The sequence below is a fragment of the Haliotis asinina genome, chromosome 1 (assembly GCF_037392515.1).
Source record: "Haliotis asinina isolate JCU_RB_2024 chromosome 1, JCU_Hal_asi_v2, whole genome shotgun sequence".
Lineage (NCBI taxonomy): Eukaryota > Metazoa > Mollusca > Gastropoda > Lepetellida > Haliotidae > Haliotis > Haliotis asinina.
The window spans coordinates 43,636,506-43,660,310 of NC_090280.1; the positions used below are offsets into that span (position 1 = coordinate 43,636,506).

The 23,805-nt window shown below is 41.1% G+C and overlaps 1 protein-coding gene across 2 annotated transcripts in view; it reads right to left on the reverse strand.

Annotated features, from left to right (window-relative positions):
* Positions 1-11,990: 11,990 nt before the first annotated feature.
* LOC137291725 (protein c-ets-1-B-like) overlaps positions 11,991-23,805 on the reverse strand; it is a 56,148-nt gene continuing 44,333 nt past the window's right edge. For both annotated transcript variants that reach the window (XM_067823199.1, XM_067823208.1), the window contains 5 exons: positions 23,460-23,564; positions 22,741-22,803; positions 22,263-22,469; positions 17,919-18,176; positions 11,991-16,532 (listed from right to left, as the gene is read on the reverse strand). In XM_067823199.1, the coding sequence (XP_067679300.1) occupies positions 16,189-16,532; positions 17,919-18,176; positions 22,263-22,469; positions 22,741-22,803; positions 23,460-23,564 (977 nt within the window). In that variant the 3' untranslated portion in view covers positions 11,991-16,188. The remainder of the gene's footprint in view (positions 16,533-17,918; positions 18,177-22,262; positions 22,470-22,740; positions 22,804-23,459; positions 23,565-23,805) is intronic.

Here is a 23,805-nt window from a genome sequence, read left to right on the forward strand (position 1 = left end):
TTCTTTGTTTTCTGATCATTGGCTTTGAGCACTGACATGGGCATTGGAGTGAGGGAGTTTCGTTTTACACTGCTTTTAGCAATATTCGAGCAATATCACAGCGGAGGGGGGTGGGACACCAGACATAGGTGTTACCCACTGTACCCATGTGGGGAATCAAACCTTGATCTTCAGTGTGACAAACAAAAAGCTTTAACCACCAGGGTCATGTTCTACTAACTGATCTTTGCCCTAGGCCAATCGTAAACCTCTAAAATCCCAGTCTTAGCGTGTGACGAAATAGTCTCAAGCTTATCTTGGATCGGATCCTGAGATCGGGACCAGCTACGATTGGTTGGTGGAACATGTGTAACTTCTAGCTGAGATGATTGTGAAATTGTTCAGTTAGTGGAACGGGACCCAGGCTACCCCACCTCACCTGCTGAAGGCAAATTCTAACACACGTCTTCTTCACTTGTTATTTAAATAAAACTGCTACACCACCCACCACCACCACGAAAAGTTTAATGTTAGTTTAATGTACCTATCCTTAGCTCAAACCCGAGGTTGCTTAATTACGTTCATTGTGTATATATTGCAGATGGTGAAGTCCACATAACTACCTGCATATTCAGGTACATTTGGAGTCAGCAGAATGTACTTTTGTATTATTAGATTTTGCTTTTATGATGTGGTGCATTTATGATAGACAACTGTTCACTGAAGACACTAAATTGCACAAGGGGGTGTTCTCACATCACCTCACTGTCCTGATGTAGTATCGTACCCAAACCAGGGCCTGGCTGTCCTAATGTAGCATCATACACAAGCAGTGGCCTGGCTATCCCGATGTAGCATCATACCCAAACCATGGCCTGGCTGTCCTGGTGTAGCATCATACACAAGCCGTGGCCTGGCTGTCCTGATGTAGCACCATACACAAATCATGGCCTGGCTGTCCTAATGTAGCACCATACACAAATCATGGCCTGGCTGTCCTAATGTAGCATCATACACAAGCCATGGCTTGGCTGGCCTAATGTAGCACCATACACAAACCATGACATGGCTGTCCTGATGTAGCATCATACACAAGCCATGGCTTGGCTGTCCTAATGTAGCACCATACACAAATCATGACCTGGCTGTCCTAATGTAGCATCATACACAAGCCATGGCTTGGCTGTCCTAATGTAGCACCATACACAAACCATGGCCTGGCTGTCCTAATGTAGCACCACACACAAACCATGGCTTGGCTGTCCTAATGTAGCATCATACACAAGCCATGGCATGGCTGTCCTAATGTAGCACCATACACAAGCCATGGCATGGCTGTCCTGTTGTAGCATCATACCCAAACCATGACATGGCTGTCCTAATGTAGCACCATACACAAACCATGGCATGGCTGTCCTGTTGTAGCATCATACCCAAACCATGGCCTGGCTGTCCTGGTGTAGCATCATACCCAAACCATGGCCTGGCTGTCCTAATGTAGCATCATACCCAAACCATGGCCTGGTTGTCCTAATGTAGCATCATACACAAACCATGGCCTGGCTGTCCTAATGTAGCATCATACACAAACCATGACATGGCTGTCCTGATGTAGCATCATACACAAGCCGTGGCTTGACTGGCCTAATGTAGCATCATACACAAACCATGACATGGCTGTCCTGATGTAGCATCATACACAAGCCATGGCTTGGCTGTCCTAATGTAGCACCATACACAAATCATGACCTGGCTGTCCTGGTGTAGTATCATACACAAACCATGGCCTGGCTGTCCTAATGTAGCATCATATCCAAACCATGACATGGCTGTCCTGATGTGGCATCATACACAAGCCGTGGCCTGGCTGTCCTAATGTACCATCATACCCAAACCATGGCCTGGCTGTCCTGGTGTAGCATCATACACAAACCATGGCCTGGCTGTCCTAATGTAGCATTATACACAAACCATGACATGGCTGTCCTGATGTAGCATCATACACAAGCCATGGCTTGGCTGTCCTAATGTAGCGCCATACACAAATCATGACCTGGCTGTCCTAATGTAGCATCATACACAAGCCATGGCTTGGCTGTCCTAATGTAGCACCATACTCAAACCATGGCCTGGCTGTCCTAATGTAGCACCACACACAAACCATGGCTTGGCTGTCCTAATGTAGCATCATACATAAGCCATGGCATGGCTGTCCTGTTGTAGCATCATACCCAAACCATGACATGGCTGTCCTAATGTAGCACCATACACAAACCATGGCATGGCTGTCCTAATGTAGCATCATACCCAAACCATGGCCTGGCTGTCCTAATGTAGCATCATACCCAAACCATGGCCTGGCTGTCCTGGTGTAGCATCATACCCAAACCATGACATGGCTGTCCTAATGTAGCATCATACCCAAACCATGACATGGCTGTCCTGTTGTAGCATCATACACAAACCATGGCCTGGCTGCCCTGATGTAGCCTCATACCCAAACCATGACATGACTGTCCTAATGTAGCATCATACACAAACCATGACATGGCTGTCCTGATGTAGCATCATACACAAACCATGGCCTGGCTGTCCTGATGTAACATCATACCCAAACCATGACATGTCTGTCCTAGTGTAGTATCATACACAAACCATGGCCTGGCTGACCTGATGTAGCATCATACACAAGCCATGGCCTGGCTGACCTGATGTAGTCCTTGAGCAAAGAGCTCTTGTAGAAAATTTTGTCTGTGGGTTCGAATTGTGCCCTGACTGCAAAATATTGTCAGAAACTGGTTCGTGTATTCCCTGACAATGTAGACCTTGTCTGGTAGTCTGAATGCTGCAATGTTCAGATTTCAGGAGGTGGATGTTGCCGGTCTGCAAAGTTTGGGTGTTTAGGCTCGGCAGCAGCCTTGGACAGTCTGTCAGTAAGTTCAGCCATCATGCCGACCCAAAACATGTTTGACCGTAATGATGCTATCGCCAAGGCTTCTGCTTCTTCCGCTTGCATTGTCTGCAAAACTCTTCCGATGACACTGAAAGGACAGAACATGTGCCTGCAATAGCTGGAAATTCTTACTTTAGACTCTCCGTTTTAAAGATACTGGGTGACGTACGATTCACAAGAATTATGAAGGAAGTATATTTTTTTTAATGTTTTGAAATATATTCCCTTTTTGAATGATCACATCTTTCAGTACTGTCCTTATGTATCATTATGTCATGTTCCTGGTTGATTTGTATCCTTTCACTACCTAAAAGAGAATGGGCTGAGGCACAAAGTGTTGTTTAGGTAACTCCGCAAAATCAATAGTCGCATCTGATACACAATTTAGAAGCTATTTGTCTGATGTAAGCATTTCCTACTAAGGCAAATGATGGTGAGTTTTTCCCGCTCGTACACCGGAATTGGATATCCTGTTTCCGACCTGAATATCACCCAGAAGGTTTATCTCCTAACCAGATCGCTGAGGCGCTAGTTTAAAAAGAAGCATTGTTGTTTACTTCCATGACGTCATCTATTCTGGCATGAACATCTCAGAGTGGAAAATGTCTTACGTCGTCTGTATTGTAAGGTCCTTATTTCTGGTCTCCGATAAACGTGCTGAAAGGTTTCTGCCACCCTCATTCTTCTGTCATGCCCTTCCCGATTCGGGTAGCATGGGTTATTTCTTTGATCTGTTTGTTGATATCATCATCAGACAATTACACTGAGTCAAAAAAGAAACTTCACATTCTTTCTTCAGGGCACTATAAAAGAACAATAGATGGTAAGATGGTTAAATTGTTATTATTTCATTGCTGAGATTTGTGTGGTGTACTCGATACACGGACAGTGCCACAATCAGTTCCATTAGGCTACACCGCCGTTCCATAACATGGGTATACAGAAGAATTCACAAGAATAAAAATTCGAAATTTCTCAGTTGAATATTGTGTATGGCCGCCCCGTGCATTCCCCACTGCCAAACACCGTCTCCTCATCGACTGCCTGATGCTAGTGAACACGTGGTTGGGGATTCTGCGCCATTGCTCTTGCAAGTCAGCGCCAAGTTTCTGCAAATTCTGAGGTTGGTTCCTAAGACCACAAAGCCTTCTCCCAAGTGCATCCCAAACGTGCTCTATTGGATTAAGGTCACTTACCTCGATGGTCAGTTCATGACGTTGATTCCAGCGTTTTGAAGGAAATTCCGTGTCAACATCGTGGTATGCAACCGTGCATAGTCATGCTGGAACTGTAGACCTAGGCCATGAGCCGCCATGAAGGAAACGGGTTCAGAGGTAAGCACCTGGTCGCGGTAGGCAGTAGCTGTGAGGTTTCCACGGATGACCAGAAGTCGGGAACGGTTGTTCCCACAGAAAGCACCCCAGACCATGCAACTTCCGCCCCCGAATCTGTCGACTACCTGTACACAACATCGGGCATACCGTTCACGACGTCGTCTCCAGACTCTATGCCTGCCGTCCGCGAATCTGAGGGTAAAACTGGATTCGTCGCTAATGACGACTCGATTCCAGTCTCTCTGGGGCCATCGCAGGTGACGGTGGGTCCACAACAGACACTGACGTTGATGAAACGGCGTCAATATTGGCCCACGATGTGGACGTCGAGAATGGAGACTGGCAGCCAGCATCCGATTTCGAATGGTCTGTTAGGACAGTCGACCTCTAAACGTCTCAGTCCTGGTTCGTGTAGCTGGCAGAAATCTGTCACGTAGGTGACAAAGGACGATTTGATGTTCGTCTGCTCGTGACGTCACACGTGGACGACCCGACCTAGGGCGATCTGAAGTGGTGTCAGTTTGTTGTTGACGACCTCGCAAGTCATACACAGTGCGACGTCTGCATCCCATTGCTCCTGCGACGTCAATAACTGATCTTCCAGCGTGCACATTTGACATTCGTGGCATTTAAAGTACCGTTATAACCGTGCTTTAAAAGTGTGTTGTTTTTTTTTAATTCTTGAGGCAATGCAAGTACGTGCAAATGAAGAAAACTTCGATGCGAAGATCACGGGATCGACTTGACGTTCAAAACCTGATTTGGCATTAACGTCATTTGCACGACGAATGAATGGGTTTGAGTGGGTCTTGCTAACGTATTTCTAGAGTCGAGAGATAGGGATTCCATTTCGGATACATGAATTATCATCAGAGAAAATTATTCATCATTTTGAAAAATTACATTTTGTGAAGTTTCTTTTTTGACGCAGTATACTTCTCAGGCGCGGTTGTAGGAGAGGATAGTGTTGTTGAAGGCCACATCTTATCCAAACCATCTCTGCCTTTGATATCAATTTCAGTTTGTCTTCAGGGAAATAGTGCTTTTGGAGCTGAATTCACAACTGATTGCATTCCGATTAATTTTCCTTTAAACGAAAGGAAGAACGAACAGTCAACCACGAGGAGCAAGCTCGTGGCGTACAGTAGATCCTCGATAATCTCCAGGGTCTATGTTTCGATAAATCTCGACAGAGTTGTGTTGTAGCGTATACCCTGGATATTATCAAGGACGACACAATAAAGAAATCTGTATCTTGGGCTGCCACAGTCTGTGGACACTAAATCTACTCATTCTCGCAGTTAATGTCGATCCGATCTGTGGCAGCCCTGGCTTAGCCTACTGCAGAGGTAACCAGGAGAAAAACCCTGAACCATCGATAACCACTTACTATTTAAAGAGAAACAATAAAAAAGAATCACCATATTTTACAGATAAAAAAATTAATCGTAAAAATAATAAAATATAACGAAAAAGAGTCCTGAGAATTTCTTCATTTTCAGATGTGTGGAAATCTAGACTTGCTACGTTTTCATGACCTGCGTGGACCTTCTTAGATATATTTGCTTCAGGGTCTGTATGACAGAACTCTGAAGCACCATTCTGAGGAGGCAGTTTGTTTACGGCCCTTTTTATATGGTTTAAGACTTTGGGAGCAACCGTTTCCCCTTCATCAGGAAGCAGGCCTAAAATTATACACAAGCCTATGTCTTACAGTATGTTTACGGCCCTTTTTATATGGTTTAAGACTTTGGGAGCAACCATTTCCCCTTCAGCAGGAAGTAGGCCTAAAATTATACACAAGCCTATGTCTTACAGTATGTTTACGGCCTAAAGTTATACACAAGCCTATGTCTTACAGTATGTTTACGGCCTAAAGTTATACACAAGCCTATGTCTTACAGTATGTTTACGGCCTAAAGTTATACACAAGTCTATGTCTTACAGTATGTTTATGCCTCACATTGTCGCAAAACCTATATAACGAATCTTTCTGTTTCTAAACGCCTGTTTTGAGACTGAAGTCAAATGGAAATTGACGACAGTTTACATTCCACTTTGATCTGACTGTCCTGTACAGAAGACTGTATTTTATACTGAACTGTTTTAAAACCTCTGCTTACATCTTCACTTTAATCTTGGGTTAACTGACGAAAGCAACTGCTGACATCAGAACTGTCAATCAAGATGGAAGCTTAAAACCAGAAACAGCTATTCAGCATTTAGTGCAACCATAACACTGACAGGCGTCATACTTAACACGTCCTATGCGCGTGATCTGTAAATGGACCAGGACAGCTGTGTAGATCTATGTGTCCTGTCAATGCCGGTAATTTTAACATTCAGTAACTAACTGCATGTATGGTCGTTATGCCGCTTTTAGCCATATTCCAGCACGATCACGTCATGGGACACCAGAAATGGGCTTAACACATTGTACCCATGTGAGGAATCAAACCCGGTCTTCAGCTTGATGAGAGAGAGTTTGAACCACTGGGCTACCCCATAGCCCCTCCATGATTTAAAGTAAACGTGGTATACTTGAAATACAATGAAAAATGACAAAAACAATTACCATTCCCAGTATACAAACGTATTAGATGTAGAAAATACTTGAAATGTACTTTAGATTTTAGATCTGTCCGTTCCCAAGCCAGATGTGGAAAATAACTTTATCAGTAGAGACTGGGGATATGAAAATAATGCTTCAAATGAAATATTTTTTTTATTTTGTTAACATGGTATCGTTCAGTAATATCCTAAAAAAAATAACAAACCTAATAGAGCTCGTTTTTTCTATTATATATACAAATAAGAGAAAAGAAAAATGGAAAAGGGTATTGAAAGTATAGATATATATTCTTGTTATATATATGCGGGTAGTATTTGTCTTCAGCAGGGGAGGTGGGGTAGCCTTGTGGGTAGCCTAGCCGGAGGATGTTTCGATGTCCCACATGGGTACAGTGTATGAAGCCCATTTCCAGTGTCCCCAGTCGTCATCTTGCTGGAATAGTTCTAAAACGGCGTAAAACTTAATTCAGTCACTCTTCAACAACCCAAGCCTATCGTGAGAGGCAACCAACTTGATCTGATGGTTCGCTGACATAGCCGATGCATATCATCGCATCTCACCTATCTCGCGTAGGGTCAGTGTTTTGTACTTGCATCTACTTGTCAAAAATAGCCTTGAGATGGATGTGACTTAATTTAACAAGATCGAATCTTATATATATGTAAACATATATACTTACTTTAAGGAACACTACGAGAATATTAACAATGATAAAAACAAACCCAAAACTATTAGAAATACTTGTAACTGTTTGCAGACAAAAGAAAGCCAGGTTTTCGTCAGAAAAGCAGGAACAAAACACGTGTACGTGATTGGACCATGCTTAAAGGGTTAAATGCCAATTTCTTTCACAAAACGGTACTCCAAGCCAGGACTGGTTCACTCATTTCAAGCAAACCATTTTCAACTTCAGTAGCTGAGGAGGAGTACTGTTTTGATACTGGCGAATAGAATACAGTCGATACATCTATAACAGTTTACTTCGGTAAACAGAGTCACCTGTAATACTTCTAGCTGTGTCACGCCTTGCGTTATCGAGCTCTTGGTTGTTGTCGAATAAAGGGCAAAACCAAAAGGTCTAAACATTTCATTCCTGTATCGCTGGACATTCAGATTTCCAGGACCATTGAAGGTCCCGTGGTAGAATAGGCCTTCAGCAAACCATGCTTGACATAACAGGCGACTGTGCTTGTCGTAAGAAGCGACTAACGGGGTCGGGTGGTCAGGCTCGCTAACTCGCTTGACACACGTCATCGGTTCCTAATTGCGCAGATCGATGCTCATACTGTTGATCACTGGATTGTTCGGTCCAGACTCGATTATTTACAAACCGCCGCCATATAGCTGGAATATTGCTGAGTGTGGTGTAAAACTAAACTCACTCACTCACTTACTCACACACTCAGATTTCCAGTCTTCTCGTTCAAACCACGATGCCTTCTCCGTCGAACGGATGAACTTCAGTTTCCCTTCTGTCGCTCAACTCCACGTCGAGAAACGCGAAACGCGAAACGTCATCGTTTCTGAACCGACTTTAATCTGTAAGGAGCATCTACCAGTCACGTCGCTGCCACAGCTTCTAAAGAACTAATCACCTGTTGACGGCGTGTCCTAGTGCTGTTGTTGCCATTGACGATGTTGTCACAAATCTGTTTTTGACGTTTCGAAAAATGCACCATTTGTAGGATGTTGACGGACAGTTGTGTTGTCATCGGGTGCATGTTTCGGCAAAGATGTTCTGCTTGAGTTCCAATGTTCCAACCTGTACCGGCGCTTTCTTCCTTTGTACAAAACTCATTTGAAGTCCATATGTATACTCTTATTTTTCAGTTTTAGGCCACTTTTAGCAGTATTCCAGCAATATCATGGCGATGGACAGCAGAAATGGGCTTCACACACTATATCCATGTGGAGAATCGAACCCGGGTCTTTGGCGTGACGAGCAAACACTTTAAACACAATGCTGCCCCACCGCCCCTAAGACATTACGAACAGCACTACCCCTTTTGAGATACAGTTCTCAGGGTAACTAATACAAAATTAGACTTTTAGGGGGTTAAAATGAAATCTGCCCGTATACATATTGTACTTGCCATGAGATAGAAGACGAATGCTATTATGTGCCTGTATGTCCACTGTATGCTGATATCAAAAACGTTTACATTAGGAATACTTGTTTGAACCCTGAATCAGACAACTGTATTTCTTCGTGCCATTCCAAAAATCAGTCAAAAAAAGTATCTCGTAATATATATAACGTAACATATGAACATAACACAATATGTACTACAGATGTGATGCTATCTGCGATACATATGTGTTGCTCCAAATGGTAGTGTATGCCAGTATTAGGACGGGGGAATGAAAGAGCGCAGAATGTAAAGGGGCGTAACTCTTGTTGCCTTGCCACATCTTAGTAGTTGCGCTGTTGAAAAACATAGGATGACATGTTCAAATCCTGTATTGTATCTCAGATTTCCTATTGAACCCCTGCCGGTTCTGCTTTCTCTAAAGCGCTTTAAAACAGATAAGTTCAAGATTTGAGGGTATATAATAAATACAGGACGTCACACTGGTGCATGTGGATGTTTTGTATTCTCTGCTCCAATAACATCTTCTCGTTCAATACAAAACCTCCACATGCACTGGTATGACGTTCTGTATTTGTTATATACCTTCAAATCTTGCATTAATCTGTTTTAGTGTGCTATATATTTACAGACCGCCGCCATATAGTTAGAATATTGCAGAAAGCGGCGTTAAACTACAAAAAAGGAACACTGATTACCTGTCACCGAAGACTGGATATTTTATGCATGCATCCTTGAATTCATGCGGTACACCATTGTCATGAGTTAGCTCCCTTCCACTACCTCTTCTGCACGGTAGCGTCGATTTATGCATGGCCAGCCGAAGAAATTGTAGTACGTGATTCACTAGAAGGGGAATAAAATCTCTAAGTATTACAATAACACTAAAGCAAATTCTTTCAGGTGAAAGGTTCAGCCAACGGCCTGGACTGCAAACAAGAGTGTCTGAGGTTTTTTGGAGAGTACACAGGGTTTCTTGGTGTTTATCTTAGGTTAAAAACTCATCATAACGCCTACCTGGGTGTAATGTTGTTTCATTATCACGTATGGATGCTTATAGATACCCATATCAATGTTATCGCATGTCAAAACAACTAGATGATAAAGGTAAAAACAGCTGGGTGTCTGTTCTGGGTTTTCTTATGTTTGGATATCACAGGATGTCGGTGATAAAAATCTGTTTTATTTAATTTTTAAACAAAGACTAATAGACATATTTTTCCAACATTGGCATGCTTATGTACATTCATCTAAATATCTCTCCCATTATGCTTCTGTAAAATCGTTACTACAGCCAGAAAAATATTTAACTGTATTACATGTAAACTCAGAATCGCCTTTGCATGATTTCAATTTGCAGTCTGAACGTAGATGTGAAAATGTAAATCCAAATGAAATTTTACACCTAAAATGTAATAGAAATGAGGTTGAGGATGAATATCGTGTTACTTGTGTGCAAGCACTATCGTGACCTGCGAAATAAATATCTTCCACACTTATCTACAGGGTATAAGGATCAACATTCTATGATAAATATATTAAATTCTAAGAATGAAGATGTTATTATCTCTGTTGCATGTTTTCTGAAAAATGTGTTTATTTTTAGAGGTAAAACGTGATACATATGCAAATTTTGAAAAAAACATGTAACTGTACTATGGGTCGTTTGGCCTAAAATGCTGAATAAACTGTCTGTCATACTGTCCGTAGGTTACCATACCATACAGAAAGGTTGTCATACCAAACATGAAGGTGCTGTCATACCACAGAATAGGGTTGTCATACAATACAGACAGATTTCCATACCATGCAGGAAGGTTGTCATACTGCAGGAGGGCTTTTCATACCTGAAAGTAGGGTTGTCCTGCCATAGAGGATTGCCTATTAACATAGGTGGTTTGTCCTCGCACAGATGATTGTCATACAGCATAAAGGAGTTTCCTAGTGTAGAGAGTTGCCCTGTACCATAGATGGGTTGCCATACAGCATAGATAGGTTGTCCTAGTATAGAGGGTAGTCCTATGGCATAGATGGGTTGTCATACATAGGTTGTCCTAGTATAGAGGGTAGTCCTATGGCATAGATGGGTTGTCATACATAGGTTGTCCTAGTATAGAGGGTAGTCCTATGGCATAGATGGGTTGTCACACAGCATAGATAGGTTGTCCTAGGATAGAGGGTAGTCCTATGGCATAGATGGGTTGTCACACAGCATAGATAGGTTGTCCTAGTATAGAGGGTAGTCCTATGGCATAGATGGGTTGTCACACAGCATAGATAGGTTGTCCTAGTATAGAGGGTAGTCCTATGGCATAGATGGGTTGTCATACAGCATAGATAGGTTGTCCTAGTATAGAGGGTAGTCCTATGGCATAGATGGGTTGTCACAGCATAGATAGGTTGTCCTAGTATAGAGGGTAGTCCTGTGGCATAGATGGGTTGTCATACAGCATAGATAGGTTGTCCTAGTATAGAGGGTAGTCCTATGGCATAGATGGGTTGTCCTAGCATAGAGGGTTGTCCTGTCACATAGATGGATTGTCCTAGCATAGAGGACTGTCCTGTAACATAGATGGGTTGTCATACAGCACAGATAGGTTGTCCTACTACATAGATAGGTTGTCTTAGAATAGATACGTTGTCCTACCATAGAGGATTATCCTACTACACAGATGGGTTGTTCTAATGTATGTATGTTATACCATGTGGGAGGTCAGGAACATCAAGTGCCAAGTCTGTCTAACCATCCATTAACCTCTAAACATCCCTAATTTTCAAAGAAACAAATGATTGCAATTTAACAGAACAGGAACCTTGGTGGAAAGCTGGATGAACAACCACAGGAATATTAACACTTGCTTCATTAAATACCTGTGAAACATACCTGTTGTCTTAACATTCTGGAGGGTTGCCATTCTATTAGGAGGGTTGTCCTATCACATGGCCAAACTTAACAGCACTTTTCAGCACTGGTGGCATACGACAATAAGAGCAGATTGGCCATCTCACCTCCCAAATGCTGCTATGACACAATATGCAGGAACAAAGACAGAAGTGATGGCGATTGTATGATTGTTTATTTCAATATCCAACACCTGACGGATCTTTGTAATTCTCATAAAGAGAAAACCTCACTGGGTGGTTTTAGCTCCAGTTTACAACATACAAAATTAACATTTTAATTTCATTACATATTTTTTTTTCTGTTCCTTTAAGTCAATCTAGTATGCACATAGAAAATTAAATACAGAGAATTCGGCTAGTGATGAGGGCCTGGCCTCATTATTGTACACAAAAATAATTCACATCTATACAACAGGTAAAAACATAAAAAACATGGCAGCAGTAGCAGTGATAGAGGACACAAGGCACACATGGTCCGTCCAGTGTCACTTGATCCATACACAGTACAAAATACATGTAAATATAATAAGGTACAAAGTGAGAATGGAGACTCACCTAAACCCAGGCACCACAATACATCAGTGTGAGACATGACCCAAATCAAGACTCCACATTACATGTGTAGCCCAAATCTAGACCTTATCACACCAACCTGATGTTTGGTCCAAATCTAGGTCCCACATCCCACCAACCTGAAATGAGGCCCAAATCTTGCTCCCACTCGCCAAAAACCTGACGTGTGGCCCAAATCAAGGATTCATATCACATCAACCCGAAACATGGCCCAAATATTGGCCCATAACACATTCACCTGACGTGGCCCTAATCTAGCCCCCACACCACATCAGCGTAACATGTAATCCAAACCTAGGCCCCACAATGCATCCATCTTACACATATGACACACCTATCCACTGACGACGTTTCCCTTATATAAACCTGTCATAGCTTGCAACTTAATGTTTCACAATTTTGTAAGACATATGCCAAATTATCATCAGGAAATTGAGATTTGTCAATCCCCCAGTAGTAGTACTATTAATAATAACATAGCATGTCTGTCAAACATAAATTCAGATCTTACAAGACTGTTGGTGTGACATGCGACCCAAGTCAGATCTTACAAGACTGTTGGTGTTATATGTGACCCAATCTCAAATCTTACAAGACTGTTGGTGTGACATATTGCCCAAAATCAGATCTTACAAGACTGATGGTGTCAAGCAGTCCAAATCAGATCTTACAAGACTGATGGTGTGACATTGGCCCAAGCTCAGATCTTACAAGACTGTTGGTGTGTCATGCAGTCCAAGCCAGATCTTACAAGACTGTTGGTCTGTCATGCACTCCAAGCCAGATCTTACAAGACTGTTGGTGTGTCATGCACTCCAAGCCAGATGTTACAAGACTGTTGGTGGGTCATGCAGTCCAAGCCAGATTATACAAGACTGTTGGTGTGTCATGCAGTCCAAGCCAGATCTTACAAGACTGTTGGTGTGTCATGCACTCCAAGCCAGATCTTACAAGACTGTTGGTGTGTCATGCACTCCAAGCCAGATGTTACAAGACTGTTGGTGTGTCATGCAGTCCAAGCCAGATCTTACAAGACTGTTGGTGTGTCATGCAGTCCAGGCCAGATCTTACAAGACTGATGGTGTGACATGGCCCAAGCTCAGATCTCACAAGACTTTGATTCAAACTTGTGGCCCCACATCTTATAAAACTGTTGGTGTGACATGTGACCCTAGCTCAGATCTTACAAGACTGTTGGTGAGACATATGACTTACATTTTGATGAGTTCAGATGATACATGATTTAGGATGACACTGTTACAGTAAAATGTGTAATGCATTGATATCCAGATGGTTATGGCTGGATGTTATGAATGTTTAACAGTTTCTTCAAAACAGATATCCAGAGGTGGACAAATTCCTTTAAAATTCCTCTTTTAAAAACATACTGTGATTTCCCAACTGGATAACATTCATTCACTCACTAACTCATTTGTCGGTCAATCCAAGTTACCACAACTTTAACAGACATTCACAGATTCCTTCAAATCTCAATCAACCAATCAGATCAACCACCCAATCAAATAAAACTGTTAGAAATAACAACGTGATAAAACTAGAACATAACCTACTCTGGATAAGAGTTTCAAAGAAAACAACAATAACAACAATCATGTTTACATGGGATGTTAACAGTAAATGCACTTGGAAATCTCAGCTTACAATACAAGTCACCGTAAAACACCCCATTTCGGGGAATAAAAGAACATGATTTAAGCACCATTTAGGACCATAAGTTCAAGGCTATCAAAATATAAGATATAACTGCAAAGTTTTAAAAAATATTGCCTTGCGTCAGCATCAAGCATATTGCAGTTTTACTTTATGCATGGGAATAATTTTGAAAAGGTGAAAAAATATCAGCACAAATGAAAGCATGCTGCCAACAATTCATTATCTTTATCCATGGGTGTGGTTAGGTGAGTAGCTGCTCTCAACATAGCACAGCTCACCAGGGGAAAGACTAGTGTCAGTCTTGGTATTTTTTCACTGCATAAAGCATATAAAATAGTATGTAAAGGTAGCAAAGAAATATCTGAATGGCAACGGAACACATGGGTGAGACTAGGTAGTTATGTAGAAAACACTCAATTCAGTCGGCCTACACAAACCAAATGAGACATATCCACAAATGCATTCATTATTGGACAACTGTGTCTTGTTCAACACTGTGATAAGAGCAGCGTGGAAATAACTTGGAAGTTAGTGTGTTTTACTTTCAAATTTTGGAATATCATGTGAAAACATGTAGTAAATTGAGCTGTGACGAAACATCGTAGTATCGATAATGGTGATACTTTATTTGAATGATAAATATATTGATACTTTTTTTCACATCGTGATACGTATCTTTTACCTCAAATTATTAATTGTCACCAGAAATTAACCTTTATGCCCAAATTTACACTGTTACTTGATATCAAAATATACGTTTCTAAAGAAAATAACTAAAGATAGCATATCGTGATGTGTAACAAATCGTATCGTATCATTCCAAGATATTACAATACGTATTGTGAATTTTCTGTATCGTCACACCGCTATTAATAAATCAAATATTGCTTTAAAGTCCAGTTTAAATATGACTGCATGTCAAATTACTTCCTACTAGGACTATTGCAAAATGACAAAAATAGACTGACACAATTACACTGAAGTGTTAGGATAAGTGTCCATAAGGCAACAAAGAATGCCATCAAATCAGTAAAGAGTAAACTTTGATCAATTTCTAATATAAAAATACAACATTACCTTTTAAGTATGAAAATATTTGTTCAACATGTTACTTTGTAGTCATTTATATACACATATTCATTCTGTTGATAAGACTGAAAAAATACACAACATTAAAATATCATTCTTGAACATCAAAAATAAATTGCTACATTTATTCAGTATATGACTGACATTAACTTTATTATTTTCACAAGAGCACTTGGACAAACAAATTAGCTGGATTTGATCCCAAGATTAGTCCACAATTGGCACAATATGTAACAAGAAAATCTGAAAGCTGCATCCAGCATGAGTTGTCTGCAGCAAGTGCTGCTAGCTCCCTGTTGGCAGAGGTGTCGGATGGCACTCTGTGAGGGTTCCTGCAACTCCCCTCCAGACCATGCTTGACACAGCCTTCAGATCCCCCAATCCCCAGGTGTATCCACAACATAACTCTGGGTGGTTTATTCAAGCAAATAACAAGGTTTAGGCACTTTAACATGTCTTTAGCAGCCGTGGGCTGTTTACACACTGGAAACGTTTATTATCTGTCTCAAGTCATTTTGATGAAAATTGGGTAAGCTCATCACTTCAACGTATGTGTCTCTGTGAGCTGCACATGTACACAGAAGCATGTGATCCTTGTGTTGTGCCATCATGTAATGACACATGTATTTTCTTTCTATCATTGTTTTCTGAACTTGCGTTCAGCCTGGATCAAACAGTACAAGCGGCTGTGTAAATCAATTGAACCATCAAATAACAACTTATCTGCAGTTGTCCAGCAAAAGCTGCTAGCTTCTCCTTTATACACATATCTAGTGATCACTAAATCACCGACAATCAGCTGTACAGAAACCTTCAAAACTTATCTGCCATTTCATAAAAATTAGGCCGACCTTGAGAGGTCAAATGTCAGTGAATGACCTTGGGTAACAGTGGTTTTGCCTTCAGGCAACATTCTTTCTCAGTTTCTGCTGCCAAAGCCAAATCTGTAACCTTGACCTTGAGATCACAAAAGTGTCCTTGATCGGTCAAAACTGCCACAAATGACTATTGTGGTCCTTTTCAGTCATCATCCTTGTCTTTCTGTGGTTTGATATCACATGCTTCGAACAGTTCTTCTGGAGTGTAGCCTAGCAGACTCTGGAGGTCACACACAAAGCGATACACATAGCGTTTTCCTGCCGTCTTATGAATGATATTTTTGTCATAATAGTAGCGCAACCCACGACTTAATTTTTCATAGTTCATTTTTGGCTTGTTTTTTCTTATTCCCCACCTCCGTGCTACCTCATCCGGATCTGCCAGTTTAAACTCCCAGCCATCTCCTGTCCAGCTGATGAAGTGTTGGCATGATTTGTCTGTGAGAAGCTCCAACAGAAATTGCCACAACTGGATTGGGCCACTTCCTGTCAACAGACATAATTATAACCCCTTGTTAACAATAGAACCAACATCTTTCTAAAACAAATCATCATCTTGCTGAATGGTTTCAGAGTTTTCCTCATGTCAAAATGCTAATAATCAACTATGAATAGGACAGCCTCAGATGTATGTAGCATGGAAGCAATCCTAAGCTGTGTGTTGACAAAGTTTAAGATAACCTTGTCACATACATGTCCTGTTGTGTAAGTGATGGTGTGAAGACATTTTGGGGACATTATATTCATTACCACTTGTGCCACAATCAAAATGTCATCATAATCTCTTAAACTGAATAAAAGCGTAAACTGAAAAATAATTGGTCAATAAAAATGAAGCCCTAATATGAGATGTGTTAGCACACAAAATTAATGACAAAATGAAACGTTTTTATGAAATGTGTTAGCACACACTAAAACGAGACTATGTTTTGCTTAACTCTGTACACGCATGAAATGTAAGGCTTTCTCTATAAATAAACACATAAGGTATTCCGCCAGAGACACAAAGACAACTTAGCTGAGCTATATTTATAATATCTGACATCAGTTGTCACAGGAAATGACTTAACGTCTTTCTGACACTACATCAACTTTACCCCATAAACAGTATGACAATAGGAAGGATTTTGTATGCAATATCAGCCACAGTTATGACTTTAGTGTCGTTTTCATAGCATATCTGCTACTCTTGTCCACACACCTACTTAATTTGTCTGTCTAAATGCTAATTTCTTAATGGCAACAATCAGGAAGCACAACTGTGAGATACTTCAACAGGTTTCTCACAGCTCATGTATAAATTGACTACGTGGTACTAGCATCTGTGCGAGTGGTTTTGTCTTTGTAATACAGACTAAAAATTCCTATCTCTTGCATCAACTACTTTTCAATATTTTAATCATTATCATTTTTGTTACAAAATATAGGATTCACAGGTTAAAACACTATGAACTACATAACGAAAAATGTTTCAGAGATTATTAGTGAGTGAGTGAGTTTAGTTTTACACCACACTCAGCAATATTCCAGCATATGGCGGTGGTCTGTAAATAATCGAGTCAGGACCAGACAATCCAGTGATCAACAGCATGAGCACTGATCTGCGCAAATGGGAACCGATGACAACCAAGTCAGCGAGCCTGACCACTTGATCCCGTTAATCACTTCTTACAACCATAGTCGCCTTTTATGGCAAGTATGGGTTGCTGAAGGCCTACTCTACCCCAGACCTTCACAGGTCACAGGTTATAACACTATAAGCTATATAAAATGTAGGATACCCAGGTTACAACACTACGAACTATATACCCTATACCATTCTCATGCTACAACACTAGGAACTAGACTGTCCAGCATGTGACGCCACCTCACCTGAGTACCCTGCAAGGGCTGCTGCCTGGATCATGGGTTTCCCTGCATCCACACTGCCAGAGTCAGAACCTCCTGACTGAATGTTTCGGAAACCAACAGGAGGCAGGCTGGAGCGATGGTCACTTCCTGACCAGCTCTCACTGACATCTTGGCCATACTCTTGTGTTGACCATGGGATTTCTGTTTTTATGCTGGGCACTGTTTGGTAGGATTGCTGGTCATAGTAGTCTTGTGGTGGGGTGTCTGGTAAGTACTGACCTGAAATATGCCACATTCCAAAATATATATGTATCTTGTCATTAGTTTGCAACACAGCAAAACTGGAATGTGACAATTTATATCTGAATGGCTGCTGATACACAACACTGCACTTTTGTTGACTTGAAAACAATTCAGGCGAGTCTGAAAAAACCCCAGCAGGTAAAATACGGGTTGACACTTTCTATTATTTCAGTGGATGAAAAATATCTGCTTTTAGCAACATGATATGAAAATGGGGAAGTGTTTAGCAATATGGCAGTGATGAAGTGTGTGGGACATCCACAACGTGATGGTCATAAACCTCCACCAGACAACTAGAATGATGTACAAGCACCTGCTAGGCTTCTCCACAAGGCTGTGTCAGAATCAGTGTAGCTGATATTATAATTTGCTTATGCAGCATATTTCCTAATATAACAGTCAGACTGTGAAATCAGTCATTTTGTGAAATGACTAAAAATTTCAGAAATTTACTTAGAGGGTCAGTCATTTTATGTCATTTTGTGTAACAACAATCAATATACTTCAGTCATTTCGTGAAATTTCACTTAATATTTAATCTACAAAAGTGGATCAGGATTTCAACATCACTTATTGTCACTAACACTTAAAACTGTTGTGGCAGTGACTGCTGCACTTCAACCTGACTTATAAGAATTTACACCTGATTGCTTGACATCTGCTGTGTCCAGAGCAGCCACATCTCACAAACCCCTGTCTACCACATATAGGTGAAATAAAATTTCATGAAATGACTGAAGCATATCATAAGTTGTTCACTGGTCATGAGGGGGACATGGGTTGATGTACCCTTGATGTTTGTTCATGTTCCCTGAGCCTGAAGGAGCCAAGAAATGGGAGGCTATGGAGTAGTTTACTGTACGAGCTAGTGACCAATGTATTTATCTTACCCAACACCTCAATGTTAATTTAGAACTGTTTGAAGCAAGGATATTGGATCGTACATTTCAGCCAACCTGTGTGAATCAAATGATTTGAATTTTGCATCTTGCTGTTTTCCCTACAGGTATTTTCTTAGTAAATTTGACTTCTTAATATTCATAGGGACTACATTTGGAACATTTTGTCAAATTTCATTTATTGGAATGCAAGGCTTTTAGTAGCTAGATTTTGTTGACAACACAAGAAAAACAGATTTGGTGTTATCTATCTTCCATCGATTTGCATTCAGAAAACATGGGTAATTTCTGTACATCATGTGTGATTCAATATTACTTCAGACACCATGAAGTATCGAATGAGCTGCCACTGGCAACAGGGTATATTGAAATGTACTTCGCTTACAGGGTACACTGAAAATAATAGAAGAGTGATTACCCAATCAGAAAATGACATTTATGTGTGAGGTAAGATAATGATTGCTGTTACACAAAATGACATGAAATGTCTCCCCATCTTAGGCATTTCTTAAAGTTTCAAATGTTAAGTATTGGCAACGTACATGTAGAGTCATATGTGATAAATGGGTTCCGTTGTAAATCCCTGTTTCTGAAAACAGATTGACACCTTATGTGGTACCTATTAAATTTCCCATTTTTCCCTAGCCATTGATGCACTTACTGGGAAAATCCTGCCAGCAATGTTTTTCTAGAATGAGTCGTATGCCTTGTTTGTTGTGAATGTATAGCGGAACAGAGCAATCACCTATAGTCTGCGGCAGTGTTGGCTGTGATCAACCAAGCTTTGTTTTTCTACTCGGCCTGGATCTCTTCAGCAAGCTATATTTATTCTTATTATCTGCCCTTGACTCCAACCTCCCCAGTCAACGAGTACAAAAAATATATGGTAACTATGGTAACAGAATTAGCAACAGACTGACATCACGTACAATGAAAATGTGGAAATTAAAAAGTGACCAGTTGTTCCACCACCTTCAGCTATAGACATGAAAGAGCTGTAGCTTCTCATCTTGTCAGCAGATCGGGATCAGAGCTACCCCTGTCTATAAATACAGCCCTCTCCTCATCAAAACACAATTTATAACCCGAATTGAAGCAGTAGTTGGTAGCATCTTACAGAGTAAACAGGCAAATTACAAGAAATAGTGTGTGACTTGGCAATGGTTCCAAAATTTTCCAATTTCTATGCTTCACTATACATGATTTACCACTAGAACAGGGAAACCGACACTCTGTTCCAGATGTGGCAACTTGACTTGATCTGTTGTGAAATTGCGGCCTCTTGGAATAAAAAACACAATCATTCTCTAATTGTGGTGGGTGCAGACAAAAGGCGTGTTTAGTTGCCTCCAGATGTGGTCTAGTTCGCCATGATTTGTATACCGTACAGGAGTAAATGTAGGAGGCAGAATCCTATAAAAGGACTGAGTCAGTTAGCCAGAATCCCTTAGTGGACCTGAGTCAGTTAGCCAGAATCCCTTAATGAGCCTCAATAGGTTAGCCAGAATCCCTTAGTGGACCTGAGTCAGTTAGCCAGAATCCCTTAGTGGATCTGAGTCAGTTAGCCAGCATCCCTTAATGAGCCTCAATAGGTTAGCCAGAATCAATTAGTGGACCTGAGTCAGTTAGCCAGAAACCCTTAGTGGACCTGAGTCAGTTAGCCAGCATCCCTCAATAAGCCTCAGCCAGTTTGCCATAATCCCTTAATGGGCCTCAGCCAGATTCCCTTAATGGGCTTCATCAAGTTAGCCAGAATTCCTTGGCCTCAACCACTTAGACAAAATCCCTTTGTGGACCTCAGCAAGTTAGGCAGATCTCTTAATGGGCCTCATTGAGTTAGCCAGAATCCCTTTATGGGCCTCTGTCGGTCAGCAAGATCCCCGATAGTTCTCTAAGCTTTATCAACCTGCATATGTTTAAGTGGCATTTCGTGGAATATATGAGGGAAAATAACTCCCTCATGACAGTGGATGGACCTGAGGAATGGGCATGTAGAGCAAGCATCCACTAGACTCCTCCATGGAGCTCCTCTAGTGAGGCGGCTACAGGTGTATGTGAACTACGGTATTGTAATGTCACGGCTTGTGTTGGTATATCACTGCATATCAAGTTGTTGGCAAGATTAGCGTCAGTGCCGAGAGTGCATCATTGGCAATGGTCCAACTTTCCGCCAACCATTCATGCCAACCTAGTCCTCTTTGTTGCCTTACTATTACACTGCCTTCCCTCCTTTCACAATCTACACTTGGAAGCCACGCAGAACTTGTGTAGCTTGTCTTGAGGGACATTTTACACCATTTATTCATTTTTTTAATTTCAGCTGAATCAGAACTTTATTTGTTAGTTAGGAGGATCAGGAGATCAGATGGTTGTAGTAAACACCTGAAGCTACTGTGGCAGCCATGTTCACAGTGACAGGAGCAGTACAGGAGAAGTTGGGCTAGCACATCACTATCATACACAGCACAACACTATATGTGTAACAGGTGACGAACAGTATCGTGTCATCATGCTGTTGATCACTAGATTGTCTGGTCCACACTCGACTGTTAACAGACCACAGCCATATAGCTGGAACATTACTGAGTGTGGTGCAAAACTAAACTCACTCACTCACTCACTCACACCATATGCACCTTCCCATGTGGGCCATGTAAGCAAGCTATGCAGTAACAGCGTTATACACAAGCACTTTTGCACAAACATATTAATTCATGCATATAAACAGTTGGCATACTTACGAAAAGGATGCAGAAAGAGTTTGATATACTCAATCAAGGCACACAGAAATAGTAGCATATACTCAATCAAGGTATACAGAAATAGTATTACTGCAATGTTTCCAGAAACAAATAAGTACACAAAACTGAGGTATCATCCACCACAGTTCCTCAATGACACCTGGTGTCATGCATACACAACTCCAGTCGTAAACCAGCAGCGGAACACAGGCTTGATGATGCTAATATATTTGAAGTTACATGTATGTGCATGTTACTTGCATTCAGAATCTGGGTGAGTAAATTAAGATCTCAAGTCACATCAGCAGTGTGTCAGCCATTTTGTGACTATAAAACGGTTATGTTAAGGAATCAGACAACGTTCACATATGTCCAAGGCGGTACAACACATCAATGAATGCTGATACAGGCAGAAGTCCTACCTCGACACAGGTTCTTGGCGTGTAAACTGGTAGGTGGGCGGAACTTCTGCTCGGGCATCATTGGGTAGAAATCGGTAGGGCTCTGGTCATAGTAGCTACTGTGCTCCAAACTCTGATAATCTGATGTATCCTCATAGCTGCCGCCTCCCCCTCCTCCGCTGCTCATGTCATTCAGTGTCTGCAGCGACTCCGAGATCGGGTAGGAACCTGTAACAAAATATTACTCATCATAAACATCTATAATACCTACAAGGTACATTTAGCTTGAAGTATTCATAAAACACATAACTGTAAAGAAAGTACCCCATATCCATTAAAATGGAATGACCAGGTGTTTCTTCACACACACCAAGGTTTACTGGAGTCATGTGCATAACATCTCCGCCACCTTTAAACAGCACCATGTTAGCTGATGTTTACCAAAATAAACATGAATTTTTTATGTCGTTTCTGCGGCTAACTGAAAACACGTACGGACCTTCCATGTAGCTGTGAGATGTGGACACTGGCGGGACGCTACCTCCTTCAGAGCTGCTGTAACCTGCAGGACAATATCAGTGTTATAACCAACTTGATGATGCCACTCCAGGACAATATCAGTGTTATAACCAACTTGATGACACTATTGGACAATATCAGTGTGCTATACCCAGTTTGATGATGACACTACAGGGTAATATCAGTGATATATCCATTTTTATGATGACACTACAGGGCAAAATCAGTGTTCTACCCAGCTTGACAATGACACTGCAGGACAATATCAGTGTTATATCCAGTTTAATGATGACACTGTGGGGCAATATCAGTGTTGTAACCAGATTCATGATGCCTCTGCAGGACAATATCAGTGTTATATCTATTTTAATGATGACACTGCAGGACAATATCAGTGTTATATTCAATCTAATGATGACACTGCAGGACAATATTAATGTTATACCCTCCTTGATGATTACACTGTCAGCAGTGTTAGTTCATGCAACATGGAAACCTTTAAGAACTCAATGCAGCACAGTAGCATGCATTACTACCAATGTATGTGGGTATGCTCCGCATTCTTCAGTGTATATATTTATTTACTGATAACAATAGCATGCACACAATATAAATATAAAAGATAGCCAACTGTTTTCAAAAGTTACAAGTATTTTGTTTCAAACTTGACTCAGGTAGATATGAAGATGAAATGCTTACTTTGCTGATTGTGCTGGTGATAACGTTCACCAAACTCGGGCATGCAAACTGGCTCACTGTAATTTGGTGGTACGTTGCACAACAGTGACCTCTCTTGAGCAACTTCTGTAACACAACAACACAACACAACAGTAAACTACCTCTACTGTGTCTGTAGTAATGACACTATCTGCGTATACCTGGCACACACTGGTACACTGGGCAGTCATGTACGTAGTGCCGACATGGGGGTACTAGGTATTGTTCTTTCTTGTACTGACCGTGCAACAGGCAACACACTGGAAACAGGTCAGTCCAATATCACAACACAAGTAATCAAAAGTGATAATTAATGTCACATCAAATC